The sequence below is a fragment of the Mizuhopecten yessoensis genome, unplaced genomic scaffold, assembly GCF_002113885.1.
Source record: "Mizuhopecten yessoensis strain PY_sf001 unplaced genomic scaffold, ASM211388v2 scaffold11037, whole genome shotgun sequence".
Lineage (NCBI taxonomy): Eukaryota > Metazoa > Mollusca > Bivalvia > Pectinida > Pectinidae > Mizuhopecten > Mizuhopecten yessoensis.
This window is the reverse complement of record NW_018408847.1, coordinates 936,875-962,669: the sequence shown is the minus strand read 5'-3', so window position 1 is coordinate 962,669 and position 25,795 is coordinate 936,875. Positions and strand designations below refer to the sequence as shown.

The 25,795-nt window shown below is 39.9% G+C and overlaps 1 protein-coding gene across 6 annotated transcripts in view; it reads right to left on the bottom strand.

Annotated features, from left to right (window-relative positions):
- LOC110464834 overlaps nucleotides 1-25,795 on the bottom strand; it is a 72,163-nt gene that overhangs the window by 37,989 nt on the left and 8,379 nt on the right. For 2 of the 6 annotated variants that reach the window (XM_021520279.1, XM_021520281.1), the window contains exons 3-7: nucleotides 12,672-12,827; nucleotides 6,088-6,181; nucleotides 5,470-5,579; nucleotides 4,096-4,180; nucleotides 3,129-3,356 (exon numbers count right to left, since the gene is read on the bottom strand). In XM_021520279.1, the coding sequence (XP_021375954.1) occupies nucleotides 3,129-3,356; nucleotides 4,096-4,180; nucleotides 5,470-5,579; nucleotides 6,088-6,181; nucleotides 12,672-12,769 (615 nt within the window). In that variant the 5' untranslated portion in view covers nucleotides 12,770-12,827. Of the gene's footprint in view, nucleotides 1-3,128; nucleotides 3,357-4,095; nucleotides 4,181-5,469; nucleotides 5,580-5,916; nucleotides 5,939-5,973; nucleotides 6,020-6,087; nucleotides 6,182-12,671; nucleotides 12,828-19,043; nucleotides 19,251-25,795 lie in introns of those variants that run through there. The other 4 variants (XM_021520280.1, XM_021520282.1, XM_021520284.1 and 1 more) reach the window with 4 other exon arrangements.

Below are 25,795 nucleotides of genomic sequence, written 5' to 3'. Positions count from 1 at the left end.
AGACACTGATACTGGGTTATTAGAGTGGGACAGACACTGATACTGGGTTATTAGCGTGGGACAGACACTGATACTAGGTTATGAGAGTGGGACAGACACTGATACTGGGTTATTAGAGCGGGACAGACACTGATACTGGGTTATTAGAGTGGGAAAGACACTGATACTGGGTTATTAGAGAGGGACAGACACTGATACTGGGTTATTACAGTGGGAAAGACACTGATACTGGGTTATTAGAGTGGGACAGACCTTATACTGGGTTATTAGAGTGGGACAGACACTGATTCTGGGTTATTAGAGTGGGACAGACACTGATACTGGATTATTAGAGTGGGACAGACACTGATACTGGGTTATTACTGTGGGACAGACACTGATACTGGGTTATTACAGTGGGACAGACACTGATACTGGGTTATTACAGTGGGAAAGACACTGATACTGGGTTATTAGAGAGGGACAGACACTGATACTGGGTTATTACAGTGGGACAGACACTGATACTGGGTTATTACAGTGAGACAGACACTGATACTGGGTTATGAGAGTGGGACAGACACTGATACTGGGTTATTAGAGTGGGACAGACACTGATACTGGGTTACTAGAGTGGGACAGACACTGATGCTGTGTTATTAGAGTGGGACAGACACTGATACTGATTATGTGGGACAGACACTGATACTGGGTTATTAGAGTGTGACAGACACTGATACTGGGTTATTGGAGTGGGACAGACCCTGATACTGGGTTATTAGAGTGGGACAGACACTGATTCTGGGTTATTAGAGTGGGACAGACACTGATACTTGGTTATTAGAGTGGGACAGACACTGATACTGGGTTACTAGAGTGGGACAGACACTGATACTGTGTTATTACAGTGGGACAGACACTGATACTGGGTTATGAGAGTGGGATAGACACTGATACTGGGTTATTAGAGTGGGACAGACCTTATACTGGGGTATTAGAGTGGGACAGACACTGATACTGGGTTACTAGAGTGGGACAGACACTGATACTGGGTTATTACTGTGGGACAGACACTGATACTGGGTTATTACAGTGGGAAAGACACTGATACTGGGTTATTAGAGTGGGACAGACCTTATACTGGGTTATTAGAGTGGGACAGACACTGATTCTGGGTTATTAGAGTGGGACAGACTCTGATACTGGGTTATTAGAGTGGGACAGACAATGATACTGATACTGGGTTATTACAGTGAGACAGACACTGATACTGGGTTATGAGAGTGGGATAGACACTGATACTGGGTTATTAGAGTGGGACAGACCTTATACTGGGGTATTAGAGTGGGACAGACACTGATACTGGGTTACTAGAGTGGGACAGACACTGATACTGGGTTATTACTGTGGGACAGACACTGATACTGGGTTATTACAGTGAGACAGGCACTGATACTGGGTTATGAGAGTGGGACAGACACTGATACTGGGTTATTAGGAGTGGGACAGACACTGATACTGGGTTATTAGAGAGGGACAGACACTGATACTGGGTTATTACAGTGGGAAAGACACTGATACTGGGTTATTAGAGTGGGACAGACAATGATACTGGGTTATTGGAGTGGGACAGACACTGATACTGGGTTACTAGAGTGGGACAGACACTGATACTGTGTTCTTAGAGTGGGACAGACACTGATACTGGGTTATTACAGTGAGACAGGCACTGATACTGGGTTATGAGAGTGGGACAGACACTGATACTGTGTTATTAGAGTGGGACAGACACTGATACTGATTATGTGGGACAGACACTGATACTGGGTTATTAGAGTGTGACAGACACTGATACTGGGTTATTGGAGTGGGACAGACACTGATACTGGGTTACTAGAGTGGGACAGACACTGATACTGTGTTATTAGAGTGGGACAGACACTGATACTGGGTTATTAGAGTGGGACAGACAATTTATTAGAGTGGGACAGACACTGATACTGGGTTACTAGAGTGGGACAGACACTGATACTGTGTTATTAGAGTGGGACAGAGACTGATACTGGGTTATTGGAGTGGGACAGAAACTGATACTGGGTTATTAGAGTGGGACAGACCCTGATACTGGGTTATGAGAGTGGGACAGACACTGATACTGTGTTATTAGAGTGGGACAGACACTGATACTTGGTTATTGGAGTGGGACAGACACTGATACTGGGTTATTTATTAGCGTGGGACAGACACTGATACTAGGTTATGAGAGTGGGACAGACACTGATACTGTGTTATTAGAGTGGGACAGAGACTGATACTGGGTTATTGGAGTGGGACAGACACTGATACTGGGCTATTGGAGTGGGACAGACACTGATACTGGGTTAGTGGAGTGGGACAGACACTGATACTGGGTTAGTGGAGTGGGACAGACACTGATACTGGGTTAAGAGAGTGGGACAGACACTGATACTGGGTTACTAGAGTGGGTCAGACACTGATACTGGGTTATTAGAGTGGGACAGACAATTTATTAGAGTGGGACAGACACTGATACTGATTATCGGAGTTGGACAGACACCGATACTGGGTTATTAGAGTGGGACAGACAATGATACTGGGTTATTGGAGTGGGACAGACACTGAGTGGGACAGACACTGATACTGGGTTATTAGGGTGGGACAGACACTGATACTGGGGTATTACAGTGGGAAAGACACTGATACTGGGTTATTAGAGTGGGTCAGACAATGATACTGGGTTATTGGAGTGGGACAGACACTGATACTGGGTTACTAGAGTGGGACAGACACTGATACTGGGTTACTAGAGTGGGACAGACACTGATGCTGTGTTATTAGAGTGGGACAGACACTGATACTTGGTTATTGGAGTGGGACAGACACTGATACTGGGTTAGTGGAGTGGGACAGACACTGATACTGGGTTAGTGGAGTGGGACAGACACTGATACTGGGTTAGTGGAGTGGGACAGACACTGATACTGGGTTAGTGGAGTGGGACAGACACTGATACTGGGTTACTAGAGTGGGACAGACGCTGATACTGAGTTATTAGAGTGGGACAGACACTGATACTTATTATTGGAGTTGGACAGACACTGATACTGGGTTATTAGAGTGGGACAGACCTTATAGCTTTTAGTGGAGTCCTCCTCCTGGTTGAGATTTGGAAGGCGGCTGAACTTCCTGTCGTAAATACAGCGATGTAACTGTCGGTCCAGCATTTTGAAGTTTTTGAACGTTCTACGAACACTCCATGACTTGTCACTGGCCTGAGTTTTGACGAGAAATGTCCGTTCCATGATGTCTGTTTCTCCATGGTGATGGTTCTCTTGGTCCTCGTCACACAGCGACACCTGGAGGACCGAGGATTAATGTTTTCAAAGAGGATGACTTATTACAATTACAAGCAAGCTTTTGTTATCAGGTAGGAATTACCAGCTTCAGCTTATAGTATTAGAGAATAAACTGCTGATATTGAAATCTTTATCATCACAAGGTTGATATCTGGCTTCTCCCATTTAACACAGAATGAGAACGTAGTGTTTCTCTTGGTGGAGCATTACTGACCATCCCCTAGTGAGAAAGACTGGCCCCATTCTACATGATCTTACAACAGGAATCTGATGTGTGATGACTTCTTTGCACCAAAAGGATCACTCTTGATCTTGACCAACAAAAGATCACACTTGATCTTGACCGACTAAAGGTCACACTTGATCTTAACCAACTAAAGGTCACACTTGATCTTGACCAACTAAAGATCACACTTGATCTTGACTGACTAAAGGTCACACTTGATCTTGATCTTGACCGACGAAAGGTCACATTTGATCTTAACCGACTAAAGGTCACACTTGATCTTAACCAACTAAAGGTCACACTTGATCTTGACCAACTAAAGATCACACTTGATCTTGACTGACTAAAGGTCACACTTTATCTTGATCTTGACCGACTAAAGGTCACATTTGATCTTAACCGACTAAAGGTCACACTTGATCTTGACCAACTAAAGGTCACACTTGATCTTGACCGACTAAAGGTCACACTTGATCTTTACCGACTAAAGATCACACTGGATCTTATACTTACCTGTATTTTATTGAGCTCCACAAAGTCATAGTGGAAGTGAGCACACTCCTGCAGCTTGGGGAAACGTGTGGAGCCATCTAGCATGCTGAAATACACCAGTGCTTAATTCAAATACAGTCAACAAACAAGCTTACAGCATACCAAAACAAGAGACCAGGAGGGCCTGTATGGCACTCTTGGATATTTGAGCAAGCATAGAAAAAAATTCTTAAGAACGTTCCAGAACTATCCCAGCATGCCACCGGTCAAATATCATCACCTAGGGCCTCCTGGTATTGCAGAAAAAGCTGTTTAAAGATATTTACATATCTGGGCCCTGTGACTGTGAAATTGGTATAGGTCAAGGTCATTTATTTTGGGAAAATTTATAGCACTCTGTCCCAGGAACCTACTGGCCAAGTATCATTACTCTGGGCCTCCCTGTTTTTTTGGCAGAAGTTGTTGAAAAGTTTTTACATATTTGACCCCTGTGACCTTGAAAGTAGGTCAGGGTCATATGTTTACGAAAACATTATATCACTCTGTCCCAGGTACCTACTGGCCAAATATCATTGCCCTAGGCCCCTTGAATTTTCAAAAGAAGATGTTTTTAAACCATTTGATTCTTGTGATCTTGAAAGTAGCTAACTAGGTCAAGGGCATTTATTTGGGGAAACTGTCCCAGGAACCTACTGGCCAAGTATCATTACTCTGGATCTTCTGGTTATTTAGAAGGAGTTGCTTAAAGTGTGGTATTGAGGATAAGGTGTGTTTAACTCAACACACTCTTGATTGATGCAGATGGACAAGATGGAGGCAATATTTGGCCTGAATGGTTACTCGATTTTAGATGTTGATCAGAGATATTGAAATAAGTCTAAAGTAGGGGTTGAGGTTGTGCTATGACAAATACCTGATGTACATGTTGGTAGTTGAGGCTTAAGTAAGTGTTGAGTAAGTAGGGGTAGAAGTTGTGTGGGAGATATGTTTGGTGGTTGATAAGGAATATACCTCGACACACGCCAGATGTTGGTACGTAGTTGAGACTTAAGTGTTGAGTAGGGGTAGAAGTTGTGTGGGAGATATGTTTGGGGTTGATAAGGAGTATACCTCGACACACGCCTGACGTTGGTAGTTGAGACTTAAGTGTTGAGTAGGGGTAGACGTTGTGCGGGAGATATGTTTGGGGTTGATAAGTATACCTCGACACACGCCTGATGTTGGTAGTTGAGACCTAAGTAAGTGTTGATTAAGTAGGGGTAGAACTTGTGTGGGAGATATGTTTGGGGTTGATAAGGAGTATACCTCGACACACGCCAGATGTTGGTAGTTGAGACTTAAGTGTTGAGTAGGGGTAGAAGTTGTGCGGGAGATATGTTTGGGGGTTGAGTATACCTCGACACACGCCTGATGCGGATGGTTGAGGTGGAGGCAGTACTGCTACGCTGGGATCCCAGGCTGCTATTGTCGGAGCTGTCATACATCTGTAATACTCCACCATGCTGCTGTAAAGTGAAATGACAAGGATAATTAGAGGACAAAGTTAACTCAAGTGAGGGTTATCAGATTCATTTCAAAAGAACGAGTAATATTCTTAAATACATCAATAATAACCTTGGTGTAATACTGGGTACCTGTCCCCTCTGACCGTATGGTGGCTGTTATAATTATCTTGGTGTAAAACTAGGTTCCTGTCCCCTCTGACCGTATGGTGGCTGTAATAATTACCTTGGTGTAATACTGGGTACCTGTCCCCTCTGACCGTATGGTGGCTGTTATAATTACCTTGGTGTAATACTGGGTACCTGTCCCCTCTGACCGTTTGGTGGCTGTAATAATTACCTTGGTGTAAAACTGGGTTCCTGTCCCCCCTGACCGTATGGTGGCTATAATAATTACCTTGGTGTAAAACTGGGTTCCTGTCCCCTCTGACCGTATGGTGGCTGTAATAATTACCTTGGTGTAAAACTGGGTTCCTGTCCCCTCTGACTGTATGGTGGATGTAATAATTACCTTGGTGTAAAACTGGGTTCCTGTCCCCTCTGACCGTATGGTGGCTGTACTAGATTTTCTGTAGGGTTCATCTTCTTCATCTACCCTTACATTTCTGTGAACAACAGCAACAATGTTTACATAACAGCATCAGTATAGACAGCGCATTACAGCATCAGTATAGACAGTGCATTACAGCATCAGTATAGACAGCGCATTACAGCATCAGTATGGACAGTGCATTACAGCATCAGTATAGACAGCGCATGATGACCTTTACAGCAGTATTTTGTCATCTTTATCCAGAACGGAAATAAACATGTATCTTTACTATCATGACAGAACTGTAACCAGGAGTACAACCCTCCATATTAACATATCCTGGAAAACACAATACACATAAACTTATCAGATACACATGGTAAGTATATGGAAGGAAAGTGATTTTTCCTGACTACAGTTTAAACAAGATTATAGGTGCATAATCACAAATTCATATCTGAGATATTTGTACAAACAAATCATTCCAAAATTGCTGATTGATGAATATACTTCAGAATCATATATTTTCGTGGGGTTAAAATTTCGTGGTTTTCATCGATATACTAGCCCGTTTCAAGGACAGTATATTTCGCTGATTCCTGATTGGCCCCTATCTATATCATACCAAATTCATGTTTTCGTGGGGATTTAATTTCGTGGATTTTTGTTATCCATGAAATAAACAAAATTTAATGTTCCACGAAAATTTATGATTTTACAGTATATGTATTACATGCAATGGTCAAACACTAGACCAGCTGTACATGTCGTTACAGAATCCTGTAATTAGTACCAATTAGGGAAAAACTATGTTATGAAAAAGAAATACTTCCATCTTTGCTCAATCCAAAAACTAAATACTTGACTACAACAATGATACAAGTCATCAAATCTTTAAAAGCCAGAAAGTGAAATATGTTTGAGAGGCAATAAGATTGTTCAGAATTGGCGACCACATCAGTGTTCTTGCTAAGTTTTCACAGGTGGTCGATTTTAAAAAGTAGCCAGTTTAATGTGGACTGGTGTATCATACTTTATCCTCCGAGACAGCTCAATATGTACGTAAACAGCAGGCTATTTCTACAGAAAACCAGTCTTGAAAGAGAACACTGAGCATTTCTAATCTTTTTCTCCAACTGCACTTTATTTCCGTGAGTTTTCTCTTTACAAACTTTGCAACAAAACTGATTCTAATTCATTTGAGATATAACACGCCATTTGATTGGTCAATCAAAATAATTTGCGACAGTATAACCACGATATACTGTCCGCAAATTTCTCATTTGCATAGGAAGCCCGGATGGCAATTGTTAAAGACGTTGATGACCCTGACTGACCCTAAGTTGAATATTCCTGACGTCACGAACAGTGTGTGACCCCGAAAGGTCAACGTAATTCCGCCTCACTTTGAATATTCCTGATGTCACCAGTCCAAGGCAGAGTGACCCGGAATTGGAAGAAAACACTCAAACAGATATTGAAATCGTTGTTTCTGTTGGTGGTTATGGCTGATATGAATTAGAATGGGGATAACCCGACTCAATTTGACACAGTATAATCACGATATACCGCCGCAAATTTCAAAATACAGTAGGGTTAGCCCTAATCAATATGTGCACAAATAAAAAGCCAAGAGATAAACAATATATCGATTGTTTTTTAAGATCCTGCTTAGAAATCCTACTCATGTTATATATATACCAGTGACATAAGGTTCTGCCCAGCAACACTGAAGAAACGGTTTCTCAGTACATGTCTAACAATCTACTCTTCAAAACCAAGAAGCTGTCACAACATATCGGAAAACAGGTATATTGCAATACACAGGTATATCGTAATGTACCACAATACAGAGATGAAATATTGTTGTATCGCAATATTTTTCTAAAAGCTTATCTTTAAGTATCTCATTCTGCTTGGTGCTTTAACTTTGCAAATTATTACAAATTCTAACAGATGTGCCAATAAGCATTAAACAGGCTTCTAATGGTGGTGGGAATTAGTTCAAGTTTTGTAATCGATGGTTGGTTTGACAAAACTCTTAAATCTATTTGATCCATATCATACATGATTAAGTTTGATAACATTCTGACAACAACTTATTATAAAATCGAGCACATCTCTATATATATTTATTCTGTATTGCGATACATCGTGATCCACTCTTGGCGTATTGTGACCCCCCTAGAAGCTATAAGGATACAGCCACACCGGTGCATAGGAAACATCAGCAGCTTGGGTGAGGAAACCTATAAACATTAAGTCTAAGTACGACGATCACTGCATGCAAAACTCCAGCGACTTTAAACGGAACATCATTTTGTGTAAATGGACCCTTTCTGGCCTGTCACAAGCTGGCAGCCATTATAATCTGTCCAATTAGTATTTGTTCTGGCAACTGTTTGACAGAGGTTACCCTATAAATGGATATCATGATCCCTGACCTTTAGAAATGAAACCTGCTAGCAGTTATAATTTAATAAAACAATTTCCTACCAACAGTTGTCACGGTTCAGATAAACTCTGAATGAGCAGTCTTTCCCCCTTCAGTTTCCACACCACGTACATGACAGTGGATTTCTGTAGTCCAATACGGGACAAAAAATTCACACAATTCTCTGTAGGAATTAGTATGAGTTTTCTTGGCAATTTTTGCACCAAATTTACCCAAATCGATTTTTTTCTTTTTTCTGTTGATGATACATGTTACATTCATATGTGATTTTTATCTATTCCCAACTGATTCGAAAGCCACCAGCCTACTCCAAACAATGTGAGATAAACTTACTGTATGTATATACCTTCAAAGGCTTAGGGTGTATCCTAGCTACCTTACTGTAATATGTATTCCCTTTCGAGAATCTCTCATGAATGTGAATTTGGACCAATCACTTGTCGACATATTGATTAGGATCAAGAAAGCATACATAACACACAGGTTGTTCTAATTAAAATATTCCGTAATGTAAATTAAATTTCTTTAGGCAGAAAACTGTTATATAAATCACAGGTATAATGTGTTAGGTAGCAGGCAATTCAAAAAGATTTGATAAAACTAATTAAATGTTTTTAAATATATATCATACCAGGTAATATTTATCCTTAAGGGAGATAACTCTAGCACATAACAATGATTGCTGAAAATTGCAATTACTTAACATCCTTAAGGGAGATAACTAACACATACACTGACTGCTGAAAACAGCATTTACTGATATCCTTAAGGGAGATAACTCTAACACATACACAGACTGCTGAAAACAGCAATTACAGATATCCTTAAGGGAGATAACTCTAACCCTGACTGCTGAAAACAACAATTACTTATATCCTTAAGGGAGATAACTCTAACACTGATTGCTGAAAACCGCAATTACTTATATCCTTAAGGGAGATAACTCTAACACATATTTACTGTCACATATGTACACTATGTACACTAGCTATAGGTAATATAACAATATAACTAATTACAAAACAAATATAACATGGGCAAAAACTACACTCCAAGGTTTGAAACCTGCAATACACATATTGCATCAGCCTTGGTTAATCGGTATACTATATTGGTTATAATAATAGGCCAGGCAATTTTCAGAAGATATGATAAAACAAAAGTCAGGGGGTGGGCGATTATTGGAATCAATGATTAAAACCACATCAGAAAGTCAGGGGGTGGGCAATTATTGGAATCAATGATTACAACCACATCAGAAAGTTAGGGGGTGGGCGATTATTGGAATCAATGATTACAACCACATCAGAAAGTCAGGGGGTGGGCAATTATTGGAATCAATGATTACAACCACATCAGAAAGTCAGGGGATGGGCGATTATTGGAATCAATGATTACAACCACATCAGAAAGTCAGGGGATGGGCGATTATTGGAATCAATGATTACAACCACATCAGAAAGTCAGGGGACGGGCAATTATTTCAGATAAAATTTGAATAAATGTAAAAAAAAAAGCTCTAAAAGTCATATAAGTACTGTACAAAGGAGGACAGAACACTTTTTTACGGACAGTCGTTGGGTCTTTGGATAGTCTAGATCTGACATAGTGTATATGAAAGCATTGTCTGAGGACTTGTCAGAGTTTGTAGGTCTGTACATAGAATGGCATGCCTACTGATATACTAAAATTGATCCTAAAGAAAAAACACCTGATTAAATAAAAATGCGTGTTTAACCTTCTGTTTGGTCTATTTCGACATCTACATCTTTATTCAGACAAAGCCGAGTAGATACCAGTTTCCTATTGGCCACATTTTGAAACTATCGCAAGCAGTTACCTGGTAGAACATTTTATGAACCGAGACACTGTATCCATGTAAACAATACACCAAACGAACTAAATCTTTATCTACATTGTTTCATTAATGTATTTGACCCTATATATGTTCATCATAAGTTTTTCTTCCAATACAATGCATTTACGTTATTCAAGTACTGATGCAATTCTGTGTACAGACCACCAAAGTATCCGGGAAAGTTCCTCCGGCCAGCGACACTACACTGTAGACTTAGTGGACGTGAAGGTGGGATCAGCTAGAAGTGTTCCCAGCTTGACTAACACGGTAATAGAGTACAATCAAAGTTAAGGAAGACATGTTCAGTGTAATGCTGATTGAAGGAGGAACCTATACCATAAGGAGGATCTGAGGTTATATGGGATATCTTCTAGATTTGAAAATAGTAGAAAATAATAATCACTTTTTAAAGGTATTTTCCCCAAAATTGGAGGGGTGGGTGGTTATAACAACATTGACTATCATAAAAACCAATATGATATTTTTGATGACTGACTAATGGTTAACTGGTAAAGGAGACAACTCCAGCACAATATCAAATATATGTTATGATTAATGAAATGGAAAGAAAGCCAAAAATTCTAAAAATAATGATAGGAATATTATCACTTAGCAGAGGTATAACAGTCAAATCAGAAACAAAGAATATACGCAAAGTTTTAGATAAATAAATACTTATTTTGAATGGGAGATAACCCCTGAATAAATGAAAATAACCCTAATATAGAAGTTAAGACTTACAAAAGATGCACGTATAAGAGGGAGATTGCAATTGTCCAGGCGGAATAAGGCCGAGATTAAGGCTGAGATTAAGGCCGAGATTAAGGCCGAGAATAAGGACTATAAAGCATGTAATGTCCTAAGCATCACCAGGAACAAAGGAAATGAAAGCTGCATGAATACATGGAAATAAACAGGAAGGGCTAATCCTACATTGCTAATAGAATTCAGTAGAGAGTTGTAACAAAGGGAGGAAACTCAAACAATATAAAGTCAGTATATATATACACATGAAACTGACATTATGATTTAAAATCTTCCAAAACTAGAAAATGTCTGTAAGACATAAATGCCCCCGCTCATGGATGGGACGGGACGTGACAGGACGCGACAGGATGGGACGGGACGTGACAGGATGGGACGGGACGGGGCGGTATAAGATGTGACAGGACGGGACGGGACGCGACAGGATGGGACGGGACGGGGCGGTATGGGATGTGACAGGACGGGACGGGACGGGGCGGTATGGGATGTGACAGGATGGGATGTGACAGTATGCGATGTGACAGGATGGGACGGGGCGGTATGCGATGTGACAGGATGGGATGTGACAGTATGCGATGTGACAAGACGGGACAGGACGGTATGCGATGTGACAGGATGGGAAGGACATGGGCAACACTTTATGCCCCCCATTTTATGGCCATAAAAATGGAGTCTAAACCTTAATAGCAAACCTGTCTACCTAAACACAATACAGCATCTGTTATAATTAACACTGAAAACCAGACTTTATACTACATGGATTCTCAAATAAGGCATCATGCAATTAACCTGTATTTTTCAAATAAAGACAGTTTGGTTAGTGTGTTTTGTACAAAAAAGGGTTAAGCAGCTGAATACCTACAAATAACCTGCATGTTTATTTCAAGGTCATAGAGGACTGAAGTTCAGCTGATAGTAAACCATGCAGGTCAATAACTGACGTATTATGAATACAGGTTTAGGCGTTAAATAATACAGGTATATGTTTTAACACCCGAGTACAGGTAAAGGCTATATGAGTACTAAGTATGCAGGTATGAAATGTATTCATTTGGAGTATTATGGAGGTACAGACTTGGAGTATTATGCGTGCAGCAGCAGGTTTGTCTGAAAGCAAAATGCATCAGGTTTGTCAGAAATTCTTTGTCATAAAAAATGGATTAAAGAAACAAGGCAGATTTAGGTCAAACCAAATTAGACTTGAACCAAATACAAAGATCAGCATGGCTTTTCAGGAACAAACATTGTTAAAGGATATCAAGAAACTGAAGTTTGGGCTCATACAAAAGATGGCAAATCAGAAGGAGGGTTATAGTCTAATAAACTATGGTCAATATACCAGCAGGCAGGAGTATCTCTACAGAAACAAGGTGTCAGGGACTAAACATGGACAGGGACATAGGAGTGTCATGCAGTCATAGCACACAGACACAACTCCAATACAGGTAACATGCCAAATGTCCACTGATGCATCGGCATGGTTACCTCAGGTCAATCAAGGTCATTCGCCTTGGCCGGATACATGGCCTCTTTCTGGGAATCTGTGGTGTGCCGTAGATATTCTGTACCTCAAATGATTCCATGGTAAGGTGCCTGGGTCAAAGGTAGAGTGTCCCAGGTCAGAGGTTAGTACACACATGTCTGCAGACAAAGCACAGGGCATGGTCAAACAAGAGTGATCTCCCTTTATATACTTTTGTACTGATGAAAAGCAGTAGAAATTGAGTATGCGTAAGGAAACAGACATACATATAAAGTCTGTAAGATAAAGATTCCTGGACATTAAGGGGATAGAAATCTGAAAGAAAATATGTAATGCTTCAAGATCAGAGTTGATGATCAGTGTATACTGTAGTCACACAGATTTACCCCAGTTAGCTAGAGTCCTACTTTTGAAAAAATCAAAAATCATTTTTTATGAAAACGGATGCCACTGTTACACAAATTAATTTCAATGTTTACATTGAGAGCTGTCTTTTCTTTACATAATGATAAAAAATAAATGGTGTTTTTCCTGTTTGGGGTTTATTAAGCCATAAAAGGTATGAGGTCATTATGAAAACGGACGAAAGAAACAAGACTTTATTCTGTACAATTATAACATGTACATAAATAAAGGATAACAATAAAATCCACACAGACATAAATATCTTATGATAGAAAGAACAGTTCTGAATTTCTTTTAAATCAATTGATTTCTATTTTTTAGGTTTTCCTGTAAAAGTACATAACTCTGAAAGTACCTGGTCCAACAAACACATGAACAGAAACTCTAGGTATCCACATGTTTACCAGCAAGACTAAATACACACATCAATACTGAATCTTGATGACAAATATTTATACCATTAATTATTTATCTCACTTAAACAGGGTCTACAGCCACAAGCATGCCAGCTAATAGCTAGTGACTGTATACACATGCTAGCTAATAGCTAGTGACTGTATACATATGATAGCTAATAGCTAGTGACTGTATACATATGCTAGCTAATAGCTAGTGACAGTACATATGCTAGCTCATAGCTAGTGGCTGTATACATATGCTAGCTAATAGCTAGTGACAATACATATGCTAGCTAATAGCTAGTGACTGTATATACATGCCAACTAATAGCTAGTGACTGTATACATATGCTAGCTATTACCTAGAAACTTTATACATATGCGAGCTAAAAGCTATTGACTGTATAACATGCTAGCTTATAGCTAGTGACCGTAAAACATGCTAGCTAATAGCTAGTGACAGTACATATGCTAGCTAATAGCTAGTGACTGTATACATATGATAGCTAATAGCTAGTGACCGTATACATATGCTAGCTAATAGCTCGTGACAGTATACACATGCTAGCTGATAGCTAGTGACTGTATACACATGCTAGCTAATAGCTAGTGACTGTATACATATGTTAGCTATTAGCTAGTGACTGTATACATATGCTAGCTAATACCTAGAAACTTTATACATATGCGAGCTAAAAGCTATTGACTGTATAACATGCTAGCTTATAGCTAGTGACTGTAAAACATGCTAGCTAATAGCTAGTGACAGTACATATGCTAGCTCATAGCTAGTCACTGTATACATATGCTAGCTAATAGCTAGTGACAGTACATATGCTAGCTCATAGCTAGTGACTGTATACATATGCTAGCTATTACCTAGAAACTTTATACATATGCGAGCTAAAAGCTATTGACTGTATAACATGCTAGCTTATAGCTAGTGACTGTAAAACATGCTAGCTAATAGCTAGTGACAGTACATATGCTAGCTCATAGCTAGTGGCTGTATACATATGCTAGCTAATAGCTAGTGACAGTACATATGCTAGCTCATAGCTAGTGGCTGTATACATATGCTAGCTAATAGCTAGTGACAATACATATGCTAGCTAATAGCTAGTGACTGTATACACATGCTAGCTAATAGCAAGTGACTGTATACATATGATAGCTAATAGCTAGTGACCGTATACATATGCTAGCTAATAGCTAGTGACCGTATACATATGCTAGCTAATAGCTAGTGACCGTATACATATGCTAGCTAATAGTTTGTGACTGTAACCACATGCTAGCTCATAGCTAGTGACTATTACATATAAAGAATCAGAGAAACTTGTAAGAATGTTTGTCTTTATTTCTCTCTCATCAGACAGTTAAACATCAGAGTAAGCGGTCCGACTAATATACACATGGCCATGTTTATTAAACATAGAGTGACCTCCCCTGATCTGACATTTGTATACAATAAAATCTTACTGAAGTGAGGCCTGTTTATAAACCATTACTCGCATATAAACTAGGTTACTGTTTTGGAATCTCTTTGATAGATACAGTGGTAGGTCTTACCATGATCTGACTTGATACAGTGGTAGGGCTTACCATGATCTGACTTGATACAGTGGTAGGTCTTACCATGATCTGACTTGAAACAGTGGTAGGTCTTACCATGATCTGACTTGATACAGAGGTAGGTCTTACCATGATCTGACTGGATACAGTGGTAGGTCTTACCATGATCTGACTTGATACAGTGGTAGGTCTTACCATGATCTGACTTGATACAGTGGTAGGTCTTACCATGATCTGACTTGATACAGTGTTAGGTCTTACCATGATCTGACTTGATACAGTTGTAGGTCTTACCGTGATCTGACTTGATACAGTGGTAGGTCTTACCATGATCTGACTTGATACAGGGGTAGGACTTACCATGATCTGACTTGATACAGGGGTAGGTCTCACCGTGATCTGACGTGATACAGTGGTAGGTCTTACCATGCTCTGACTTGATACAGTGTTAGGTCTTACCATGATCTGACATCTGACTTGATACAGGGGTAGGTCTTACCATGATCTGACTGGATACAGTGGTAGGTCTTACCATTATCTCACATCTGACTTGATCCATGATCTGACTTGATACAGTTGTAGGTCTCACCGTGATCTGACTTGATACAGTGGGAGGTCTTACCATGATCTGACTTGGTACAGTGGTAAGTCTTACCATGATCTGACATCTGACTTGATACAGTGGTAGGTCTCACCGTGATCTGACTTGATACAGTGGTAGGTCTTACCATGATCTGACTTGATACAGTGGTAGGTCTTACCATGATCTGACTTGATACAGTGGTAGGTCTTACCATGATCTGACTTGATACAGTGGTAGGTCTTACCATGATCTGACTTGATACAGTGGTAGGTCTTACCATGATCTGACTTGATACAGTGGTAGGTCTTACCATGATCTGACTTGATACAGTGGTAGGTCTTACCATGATCTGACTTGATACAGTGGTAGGTCTTACCATGATCTGACTTGATACAGTGGTAGGTCTTACCATGATCTGACTTGATACAGTGGTAGGTCTTACCATGATCTGACTTGATACAGTGGTAGGTCTTACCATGATCTGACTTGATACAGTGGTAGGTCTTACCATGATCTGACTTGATACAGTGGTAGGTCTTACCATGATCTGACTTGATACAGTGGTAGGTCTTACCATGATCTGACTTGATACAGTGGTAGGTCTTACCATGATCTGACTTGATACAGTGGTAGGTCTTACCATGATCTGACTTGATACAGTGGTAGGTCTTACCATGATCTGACTTGATACAGTGGTAGGTCTTACCATGATCTGACTTGATACAGTGGTAGGTCTTACCATGATCTGACTTGATACAGTGGTAGGTCTTACCATGATCTGACATCTGACTTGATACAGTGGTAGGTCTCACCGTGATCTGACTTGATACAGTGGTAAGTCTTACCGTGATCTGACTAACTACAATGTGATAAATATTTTAACATCTTATATTATTTTCCCAGAGATTGCATTCTTTTAATCATCATACAAATATTAATGTTGTGGCAAACATAAGAATTATCAGAGCATTACAATACGTGAAAGTCTACAGCCAGAAAACTGAAAAGAAAATTGTATTAAGGTCCATCATGCATTTTATGACATTGATTACTTTGATCTCCCAAACACATTGACTGTTGATAGGTATATATGTGAGTAAGGATTACCATGGTAACATTATAATATCAATATTGCCTTTAAGTACATGTATTATTCAGTTTTTAGGTTATATACACCGACAATGACCAGCACATTGTTTGAAAGACCATTCTACTTCCTTGAGTATTTCTACTTCCTTGAATATTGTGATGATGATTTTTTTTCAAAATGACATACTAACGTTCAACTTTGCATATAAAAGCGTTTGTCTGTAAAATGAAATTATAAGTCCTTCCTAACTTATCATTAATCAGACATATTATTACCATGATTATATATATCATAACAGTAAATATACTTGAGATGATATTATAAAGAATGACATTTGTTTGTGGTAGACTAAGCCCTCCAAACAATCATATCCACCATATCATGTGTATAGTAGATCACATCATTCAGGCTGGTGGTCAGAACAGATCCTCTGATGCATCAAAGCTGTTGGTCTCATGTCTCTCTACAAGCCAATTAAAGGAAACCACTTCGTACAGAGACCTCAATAACGGTAGCGATGACTCGGCAACTGACGCTTCCTTTAGAAGCGACTTTAGACGTGACCATATCGGAGTCAAAATAGGAAGTTTAATTTGCATAAACACAACACACATAAACATAAAACAGTTGATGTTTAACTTTGAATAAAAAAAGGAAAGCAAAAGATGATCTAGTAATGTTTTGTGTAGAAGTATGGAAGTTCCAAAGTTATTGTCTGGGCACAGTAGATTCTATCAACTAACTTATAATCCTACCTCACATCCCCTTTCACTGAACCCTACCGTGGTGGTAATAACATCGTCCCATTTATCAAAGTCTTGTCAGCTTTATAATTCATTACCGGTAATTTAAATTTTCCAAGAACAAAAATAGAAAAAAATGGCTGATGATAACTTTTCGGTTTCTTGTTCTGATGGACATCAATCTGATTACGGGTTGACCTGTAGAAATACTGTTTTGTTATTGTCTTTCATTTTTTTAATATGATGGATAAATGATTTTTAGATAATTTTCTATAGAGCTGGTAATGCTTCAGAGATCAGGCCCCTGGTATATTACAAACTGTGCTTATATATATAGCAATATAATGTAGACATTAATTCATATCGGAAATGTCAAGTACAAATAAGGAAGTATTCACACATGACCACACACAATCATCTCTATTAAAAAAGGAAAAGTATAACAACCGCAGCGGATATCAGTCATCGAGACTGAATAGCAGAAACAATGAGGTCCAGACATTCAGTCACCACATGTACATGTACAGGGCATGGACCGAACATCATTACCACAGGGCATGTACCACAGGGCATGGACTGACATCATTACCACAGGGCATGTACCGAACATCATTACCACAGGGTATGTACCACAGGGCATGTACCGAACATCATTACCACAGGACATGTACCACAGGGCTTGGACCGACATCATCACCACAGGGCATGTACCACAGGGCATGGACCGACATCATTACCACAGGGGATGGACCGGAACATCATTACCACAGGGCATGTCCCACAGGGCATGGACCGACATCATTACCACAGGGCATTGACCGGAACATCATTACCACAGGGCATGTACCACAGGGCATGTACCGAACATCATTACCACAGGACATGGACCACAGGGCTTGGACCGACATCATCACCACAGGGGATGTACCACAGGGCATGGACCGAACATCATTACCACAGGGCATGGACCGGAACATCATTACCACAGGGCATGTACCACAGGGCATGGACCGAACATCATTACCACAGGGCATGGACTGAACATCATTACCACAGGGCATGATGGGGACCTAACATAATTTCAAATCTTGTTATATAGCGAGTCTTGTTTATTGTTGTGTTAAGTGTCGTCACAAGTCTCTACACTACGTAAATTTAAATCTTGTTTATCATTGCGATGTACACGTAATCAATATCTTGTTTATCATTGCGATGTACAGGTCATCAAGTTTGTTTAGCATGACATATAAAAGTATTGTTGCCTAAAACAACATCATTACAAACTTGACTGTATCACAAGTAACAAGTTTTGTCATTGACGCGACATCGTAACAAGTTTTGTCATTGATTTAACGTCCTGTTGAATGTCACAAGGAAAAGACTTAATGATTAGGCAGAGAACTATAACAAGAAACATGTGCCTCCAGCTGTTCAATACTAGACGCCATAGAGAATACATTCCTCTATGTAAATAAATGTATACATTTTAGTGTATAGTGTTATATACCTGATGTACACACGGCATACCCTCCTCCTCCTACCTCGAGCTCCCTACCCCCTGTGTGTAGTGACATACTCACCGCATTCTCTAGTCAGCAACAAAGCCAATGCACACCTCCAAATAATCCAATATACACCAGCAAACACTGGTTGGCTCAGGTAATCAACTATCCATAAGCTCAGGTAAAGAACGATCTATAAACTCAGGTAATTAACAATCCATAATCTCAAGTAATAAAAGATCAATTAGTTCAGGTAATCAATGATCCATAAGCTCAGGTAATCAGTGATCAATTAGAACAGGTAATCAACAATCCATAAGCTCAGGAAATCAAAGATCCATTAGCTCAGGTAATCAAAGATCCATTAGAACAGGTAATCAAAGATCCATTAGCACAGGTAATCAACAATCCATTAGCACAGGTAATCAATGATCAATTATTAGCTCAGGTAATCAAAAATCCATTAGCACAGGTAATCAATGATCCATTAGCTCAGGTAATCAACGATCCATTAGCTCAGGTAATCAAAGATCAATTATTAGAACAGGTGATAACCAATCCATTCCAAAACACACCTGAGAATCTCTGTTGTTATTTGGGGGTCATTATCAATCTTTCTCTGTTGGTTTGGTATAATAAATAACGGTCAGCACAGTAACATCTTTGGTCTCTGAATGGTTACTATAATCTACTCCTCATTCACCTTCATTTATAACACAGGTCATTAATCACACCTGGATTTGTGAATGTTCAGAACAGGTAATTATTACCCAGACATGACGGTGAATTGATACAGTCGGTGAATTGATACAGTCATCACCATACTCGTGTAACAGCCACTATGTGTGGAGCCCCATACCTATATTCAAACAGCTGTAGGTGTGATGGGGTTAAAGTACAAAACATACCAAGTATTGTTGCCATCCCAGCAAAATTATCTATTTGACACCAAATGAAGAAAGTTTTTTCTATGTATATGGATGTCTGTCTCTATACAGAATCTTCTGGTTAAAACTTCCCGATATTCTATACAGAATCCTCTCGTTAATAACACTGTAGACTTCTGTCTCTGACAGAATGATCACTGGTGGCCTTGGAGAACAGCATCTGTTGCGGACAGTGTATACACAGCCTGGTTTGTTGTTTACGTAACAGATCAGGTGTGAGCCACCTGTACATACAAGCCCAGTGGACCTGTTCAGTCTGGCCCAGTCCAGCTGTCTGATCACCCCAGGACAACACTGGTCAGTCTGAGTTATAATTACCACCTGTACATACAAGCCCAGTGGACCTGTTCAGTCTGGCCAAGTCCAGCTGTCTGATCACCCCAGGACAACACTGGTCAGCCTGAGTTACCACCTGTGGAGATTGCCACCATAGAAACACTTATGATAGGTATGGCAATTAGTAGTGGGGGGATGGGAGGTTTGTACCATACTATCACAAGTCAAGCTGCTGGTCATCTCAGGTCTTCTCTGGTCACACCAAGGGAGACAACTGAAGTCAGGCTAATCACACAAATGATCAATACCAAATCACATCAGGAAATCCATCGCTGTTGGTTGCTGCATGTGTAGTTGATAAAGGGGTAGGCCGGCTGAGGTTATACACTAGAATCAGAGTGACTCTATATAGAGTAACAGGGATCTCTTCTGGTCACTTCTGGTCACTTCTGGTCACTGGCAGTGGTTTATGCCTGAGGGAATTCCTGACATCTGAGTGGTCATATACATCATAGCTTCACTTCATATTCCAGTACCTGTGGAGGTCACCCCAAGGAAAACACTTGTAATCAGTATCAGTTTGGTAATTATCAGTGAGGGTTGGAATACACCACAGTAATACACGGTCCCATAGATCTTCATTGGTCAACCCTGGTGGTCATCACCAGGCCTAGGTTTGATGTGGTCCAGCGGTCAATCCCCAGGAAACATACTCCAATCACTGAAGCTACACAGCTCCAGTGGTGGGGTAGTGTTATTGTGGGGAACTAACCCACTAGTAATGAGCACAGCAGCCGCAACAGGAAGCTACTTGTACTTAGAGTCCATGTGCTAACATTTATAAGAGGCCCATCCAGGGGGAAACTACCTTTGAGGCCAACAAAGGGGCCCCGCAAATATTTTATCGCAAAAAATATTAAATTCCTCCTAGGATTTTTTTGGTTTTAAATATTTTTTTCGATTTAATATCAGGCCTTACCTTATTGGATACAGATGTTAAGTGTTTTGTATATTGTGATTATGAAATATATACCATAATGGTATCAGACAAAAGGGTAACTCATTATATTTTCTCTCTTAGGTCTATTTCTAAACCTTGTATAATGTGTAGTGTATTGCATGAAGGGTCGTGTGATTGAAGCGTAATTACCAGGGCCCGTCTGTGTCCATATGTTACAGGTTAATATCTTATAGTGGCCCTCTAGACACTGACGGGTTAATATATTATAGTGGCCCTCTAGACACTGACGAGGAGCGTGTTATTGAATTACCTACCATGTTATAGTGGCCCTCAAGACACTGACGAGGAGTGAGTTATTGAATTACCTACCATGTTATAGGGGCCCTCTAGACACTGACGGGATAATATCTTATAGTGGCCCCCTAGACACTGACGAGGAGTGAGTTATTGAATTACCTACCATGTTATAGGGGCCCGCTAGACACTGACGAGGAGGGTGTTATTGAATTACCTACCATGTTATAGTGGCCCTCAAGACACTGACGAGGAGTGTGTTATTGAATGACCTACCATGTTATAGTGGCCCTCTAGACACTTACGGGTTAATATCTTATAGTAGCCCTCAAGACACTGACGGGTTAGTATAGTATAGTGGCCCTCTAGACACTTACGGGTTAATATCTTATAGTAGCCCTCAAGACACTGACGGGTTAGTATAGTATAGTGGCCCTCTAGACTCTGACGGGTTACTATATTATAGTGGCTCTCTAGACACTGACGGGATAATATCTTATAGTGGCCCTCTATACACTGACGGGTTAATATATTATAGTGGCCCTCTAGACCCTGACGGGTTAATATCTTATAGTGCCCCTCTAGACACTGACGGGTTATTATATTATAGTGGCCCTCTAGACACTGACGAGGAGTGTGTTATGGAATTACCTACCATGTCATTGTCTATGATTACAATCACAAAGACACCCCGGGCCAAAGTACAAAACAGGGCTAATGATCTTCTCTAATCATTTTAATTTCTCTAAAAAACTTATATGAGGTGAAACAAGAGGCCCATTGGGCCTGCATCGCTCACCTGGTATTAATCTCACAATTGTAATCTTGAAAGAGGACTAGTCGTTTAAAGGTTTTAAACAAAATTGACCCCAGTGACCTTGAATATAAATCAAGGTCATTTATTTGAACAAACCTGGTAGCCCTTCATCCAACCATGTTACTGGCCAAATATCACCCTAGGCCTCTCAGTTATTCAGAAGAAGTCGTTTAAAGGTTTTAAACATATTTGACCCCAGTGACCTTGAATATAAATTAAGGTCATTTATTTGAACAAACTTGGTAGCCCTTCATCAAAGCATGTTACTGGCCATATATCATCACCCTAGGCCTCTCAGTTATTTAGAAGAAGTCGTTTCAAGGTTTTAAACATATTTGACCCCAGTGACCTTGAATATAAATTAAGGTCATTTATTTGAACAAACTTGGTAGCCCTTTATCCCAGCATGTTACTGGTCAAATATCATCACCCTAGGCCTCTTGGTTATTCAGAAGTTGTTTAAAGATTTTAATATATTTGACCCCTGTGACCTTGAAAATAGTTGAATGTCATTTATTCGAACAAACTTGGTAGCCCTTCATCCCAGCATGCTTCTGGCCAAATATCATTACCCTAGCCCTTTTGGTTCCTGAGAAGAAGTTATTTAAACTTAAAAGTTGACGACGGACGCCGCACCACTGCATAAGGTGAGCTAAATTCGTATCACAGTAAATTCACAGGATCCAAGAAATTCAATACAACATGTGTATTATGAACTTTAGAGGACTAAAAAAAAGATTTTCTTCACAAAAAAATGTTATAAATAAATTCCACCAGATCAAAGAAACTAGTTCTCTATAGTAAAACATGTTAACACCAAACCTGTGAAACTAGTTTGTAACAGCAAAGTTAAGGAAAGGTACTAATTAGTTACCAGTAGTTTACAATAGGGATTACATGTCAATACACTGATGATTCTTATACATATCTGTCCTCCTTGAACTCCAGCTGGTCTGACCTCATTGTCATATTGATCCCAGCTCCTTAGCAAGTGGCCTACTTCACTCTGACCTTTACTGACCTCCTATGACCTTCTGACCCCGTTCTCTATCAAAACCTCTCCCAATTCATAGGTAATAACATTCGTCTGCTGGATAACCGAACTTTTCGGAAGAGAAGCGGACGTAAAACCAATCAATCAATCAAACAATCAATAAGGTAATATTACAGTGTCCCTAACATGCCAGTGATAGCTTANGGGGGGGGGGGGGGGGGGGGGGGGGATTTTCACCCCAACAACAAAAACATATGTCTCCCCTTATTAGATAATAGACAAACTTTGGTGGGGCACGAGACCCAAATTTAGAAAGCAAAATTCTTACTTTCCAAGATACATAACTATAGCAAGTTTGGTCAATGTAGGTGAAATAACATGGAAGTTATGCTGTGGTCAAACTTCAATATAAACAAGAGATCCCAGAGGGATCTTGGCGCCCACCTTTGTACCATCTTCATTAGTTCTTAATGTCAGTTCGATCTTTTCTCTTCTTTCCTCTAATCTGTTTGATCGAGACATGTTAACAGTAAATGCACCTTGAGGTAACTTTTGATCTAAACTTAATACTGATGTGTATGAAAACCAACCTTCAAAGTGAGTTTGTCATTTCACATATTTACTAGTACAGTACTTAATGTGAAAGAAATAGAATCGATCATTGCAATATGAGAAAGATCTGTTTAGTTCTTCTTTTAATCAATTTTGTTTTTATGATCAGTCTCAAAATATAACATACACAACGAGGGATCAAGGGGAACCTACATTTAAAATTTGAGAAAGATCCCTCCCGTACTTCCCGAGAAATAGCGAAAACAAACTTTCACTATCAAAATCCAAGATGGCTGCCTGTCGGCCATGTTGTTTATCCGATCAGTCTCAAAAGTTGCCCTGCACAGCTAAGGACCAAGGGGAACCTACATATAAAATTTGAGAAAGATCCCTCTAGTACTTCTTGAGAAATAGCGATAACAAACTTTCACTATCAAAATCCAAGATGGCTGCCTGTCGGCCATGTTGTTTATCCGATCAGTCTCAAAGGTTGCCCTGCACAGCTTAGGACCAAGGGGAACCTGCATATAAAATTTGAGAAAGATCCCTCTGGTACTTCTTGAGAAATACTGATAACTAGAATTGTTTACGGACGGACGACGGACGACGGACGACGGACAACGGACCACGGACGCAGGGTGATTTGAATAGCCCACCATCAGATGATGGTGGGCTAAAAACAAACAAATGGCCATAACTATAAATATTGGGGCACAAGACCTGATTTTAGAGCGAGAGATTCTGCCTTCCTTAAGATACATAAATATGGTAAGTTTAATTTGGTCAACTTAGGTGAAATAACATGGAAAAAACTTAGATATTAAAAATAAACAAAGGGCCATAAATCTGAATAGAGTGGGGCACAAGACCTACTACACACCTTCTGTGGGTGATGCAGGTATACTTAAAGTTTGATTAAGATATCTTAAATGGTTTAGAAGTTATGCTGTGGACAAACTTTGATATAAAAACTCTGTATATATTTGGGCACAAACCTGATACAAGTGCAAGAGATTCTGCATTCTCAAGATACATAAATATGATAAGTTTGGTCAACATAGGAGAAATAATATGGAACTTATGCTCCGGACAAACTTCAGTCTGTCCCTATTACAGATATGATGCACCTTGACCACCTGTCCCTATTACAGATATGATGCACCTTGACCACCTGTCCCTATTACAGATATCACGTACCTTGACCACCTGTCCCTATTACAGATATTACTTACCTTAACCACCTGTCCCTATAACAGATATTATGTACCTTGACCACCTGTCCCTCTAACAGATATTATGTACCTTGACCACCTGTCCCTATAACAGATATTATGTACCTTGACCACCTGTCCCTCTAACAGATATTATGTACCTTGACCTCCTGTCCCTATAACAGATATTATGTACCTTGATCATGACCACCTGTCCCTATAACAGATATAATGTACCTTGACCACCTGTCCCTATAACAGATATTACATACCTTGACCCCCTGTCCCTATAACAGATATTACATACCTTGACCACCCGTCCCTATAACAGATATTATGTACCTTGACCACCTGTCCATATAACAGATATTATGTACCTTGACCACCTGTCCTTATAACAGATATCATGTACCTTGACCACCTGTCCCTATAACAGATATTACATACCTTGACAACCTGTCCCTATAACAGATATTACATACCTTGACCACTTGTCCCTCTAACAGATATAATGTACCTTGACCACCTGCCCCTATAACAGATATAATGTACTTTGACTACCTGTCCCTATAACAGATATTATGTACCTTGACAACCTGTCCCTATAACAGATATTATGTACCTTGACCGCCTGTCCCTATAACAGATATTATGTACCTTGACCGCCTGTCCCTATAACAGATATTATGTACCTTGACCGCCTGTCCCTCTAACAGATATTATGTACCTTGACATCCTGTCCCTATAACAGATATTATGTACCTTGACCGCCTGTCCC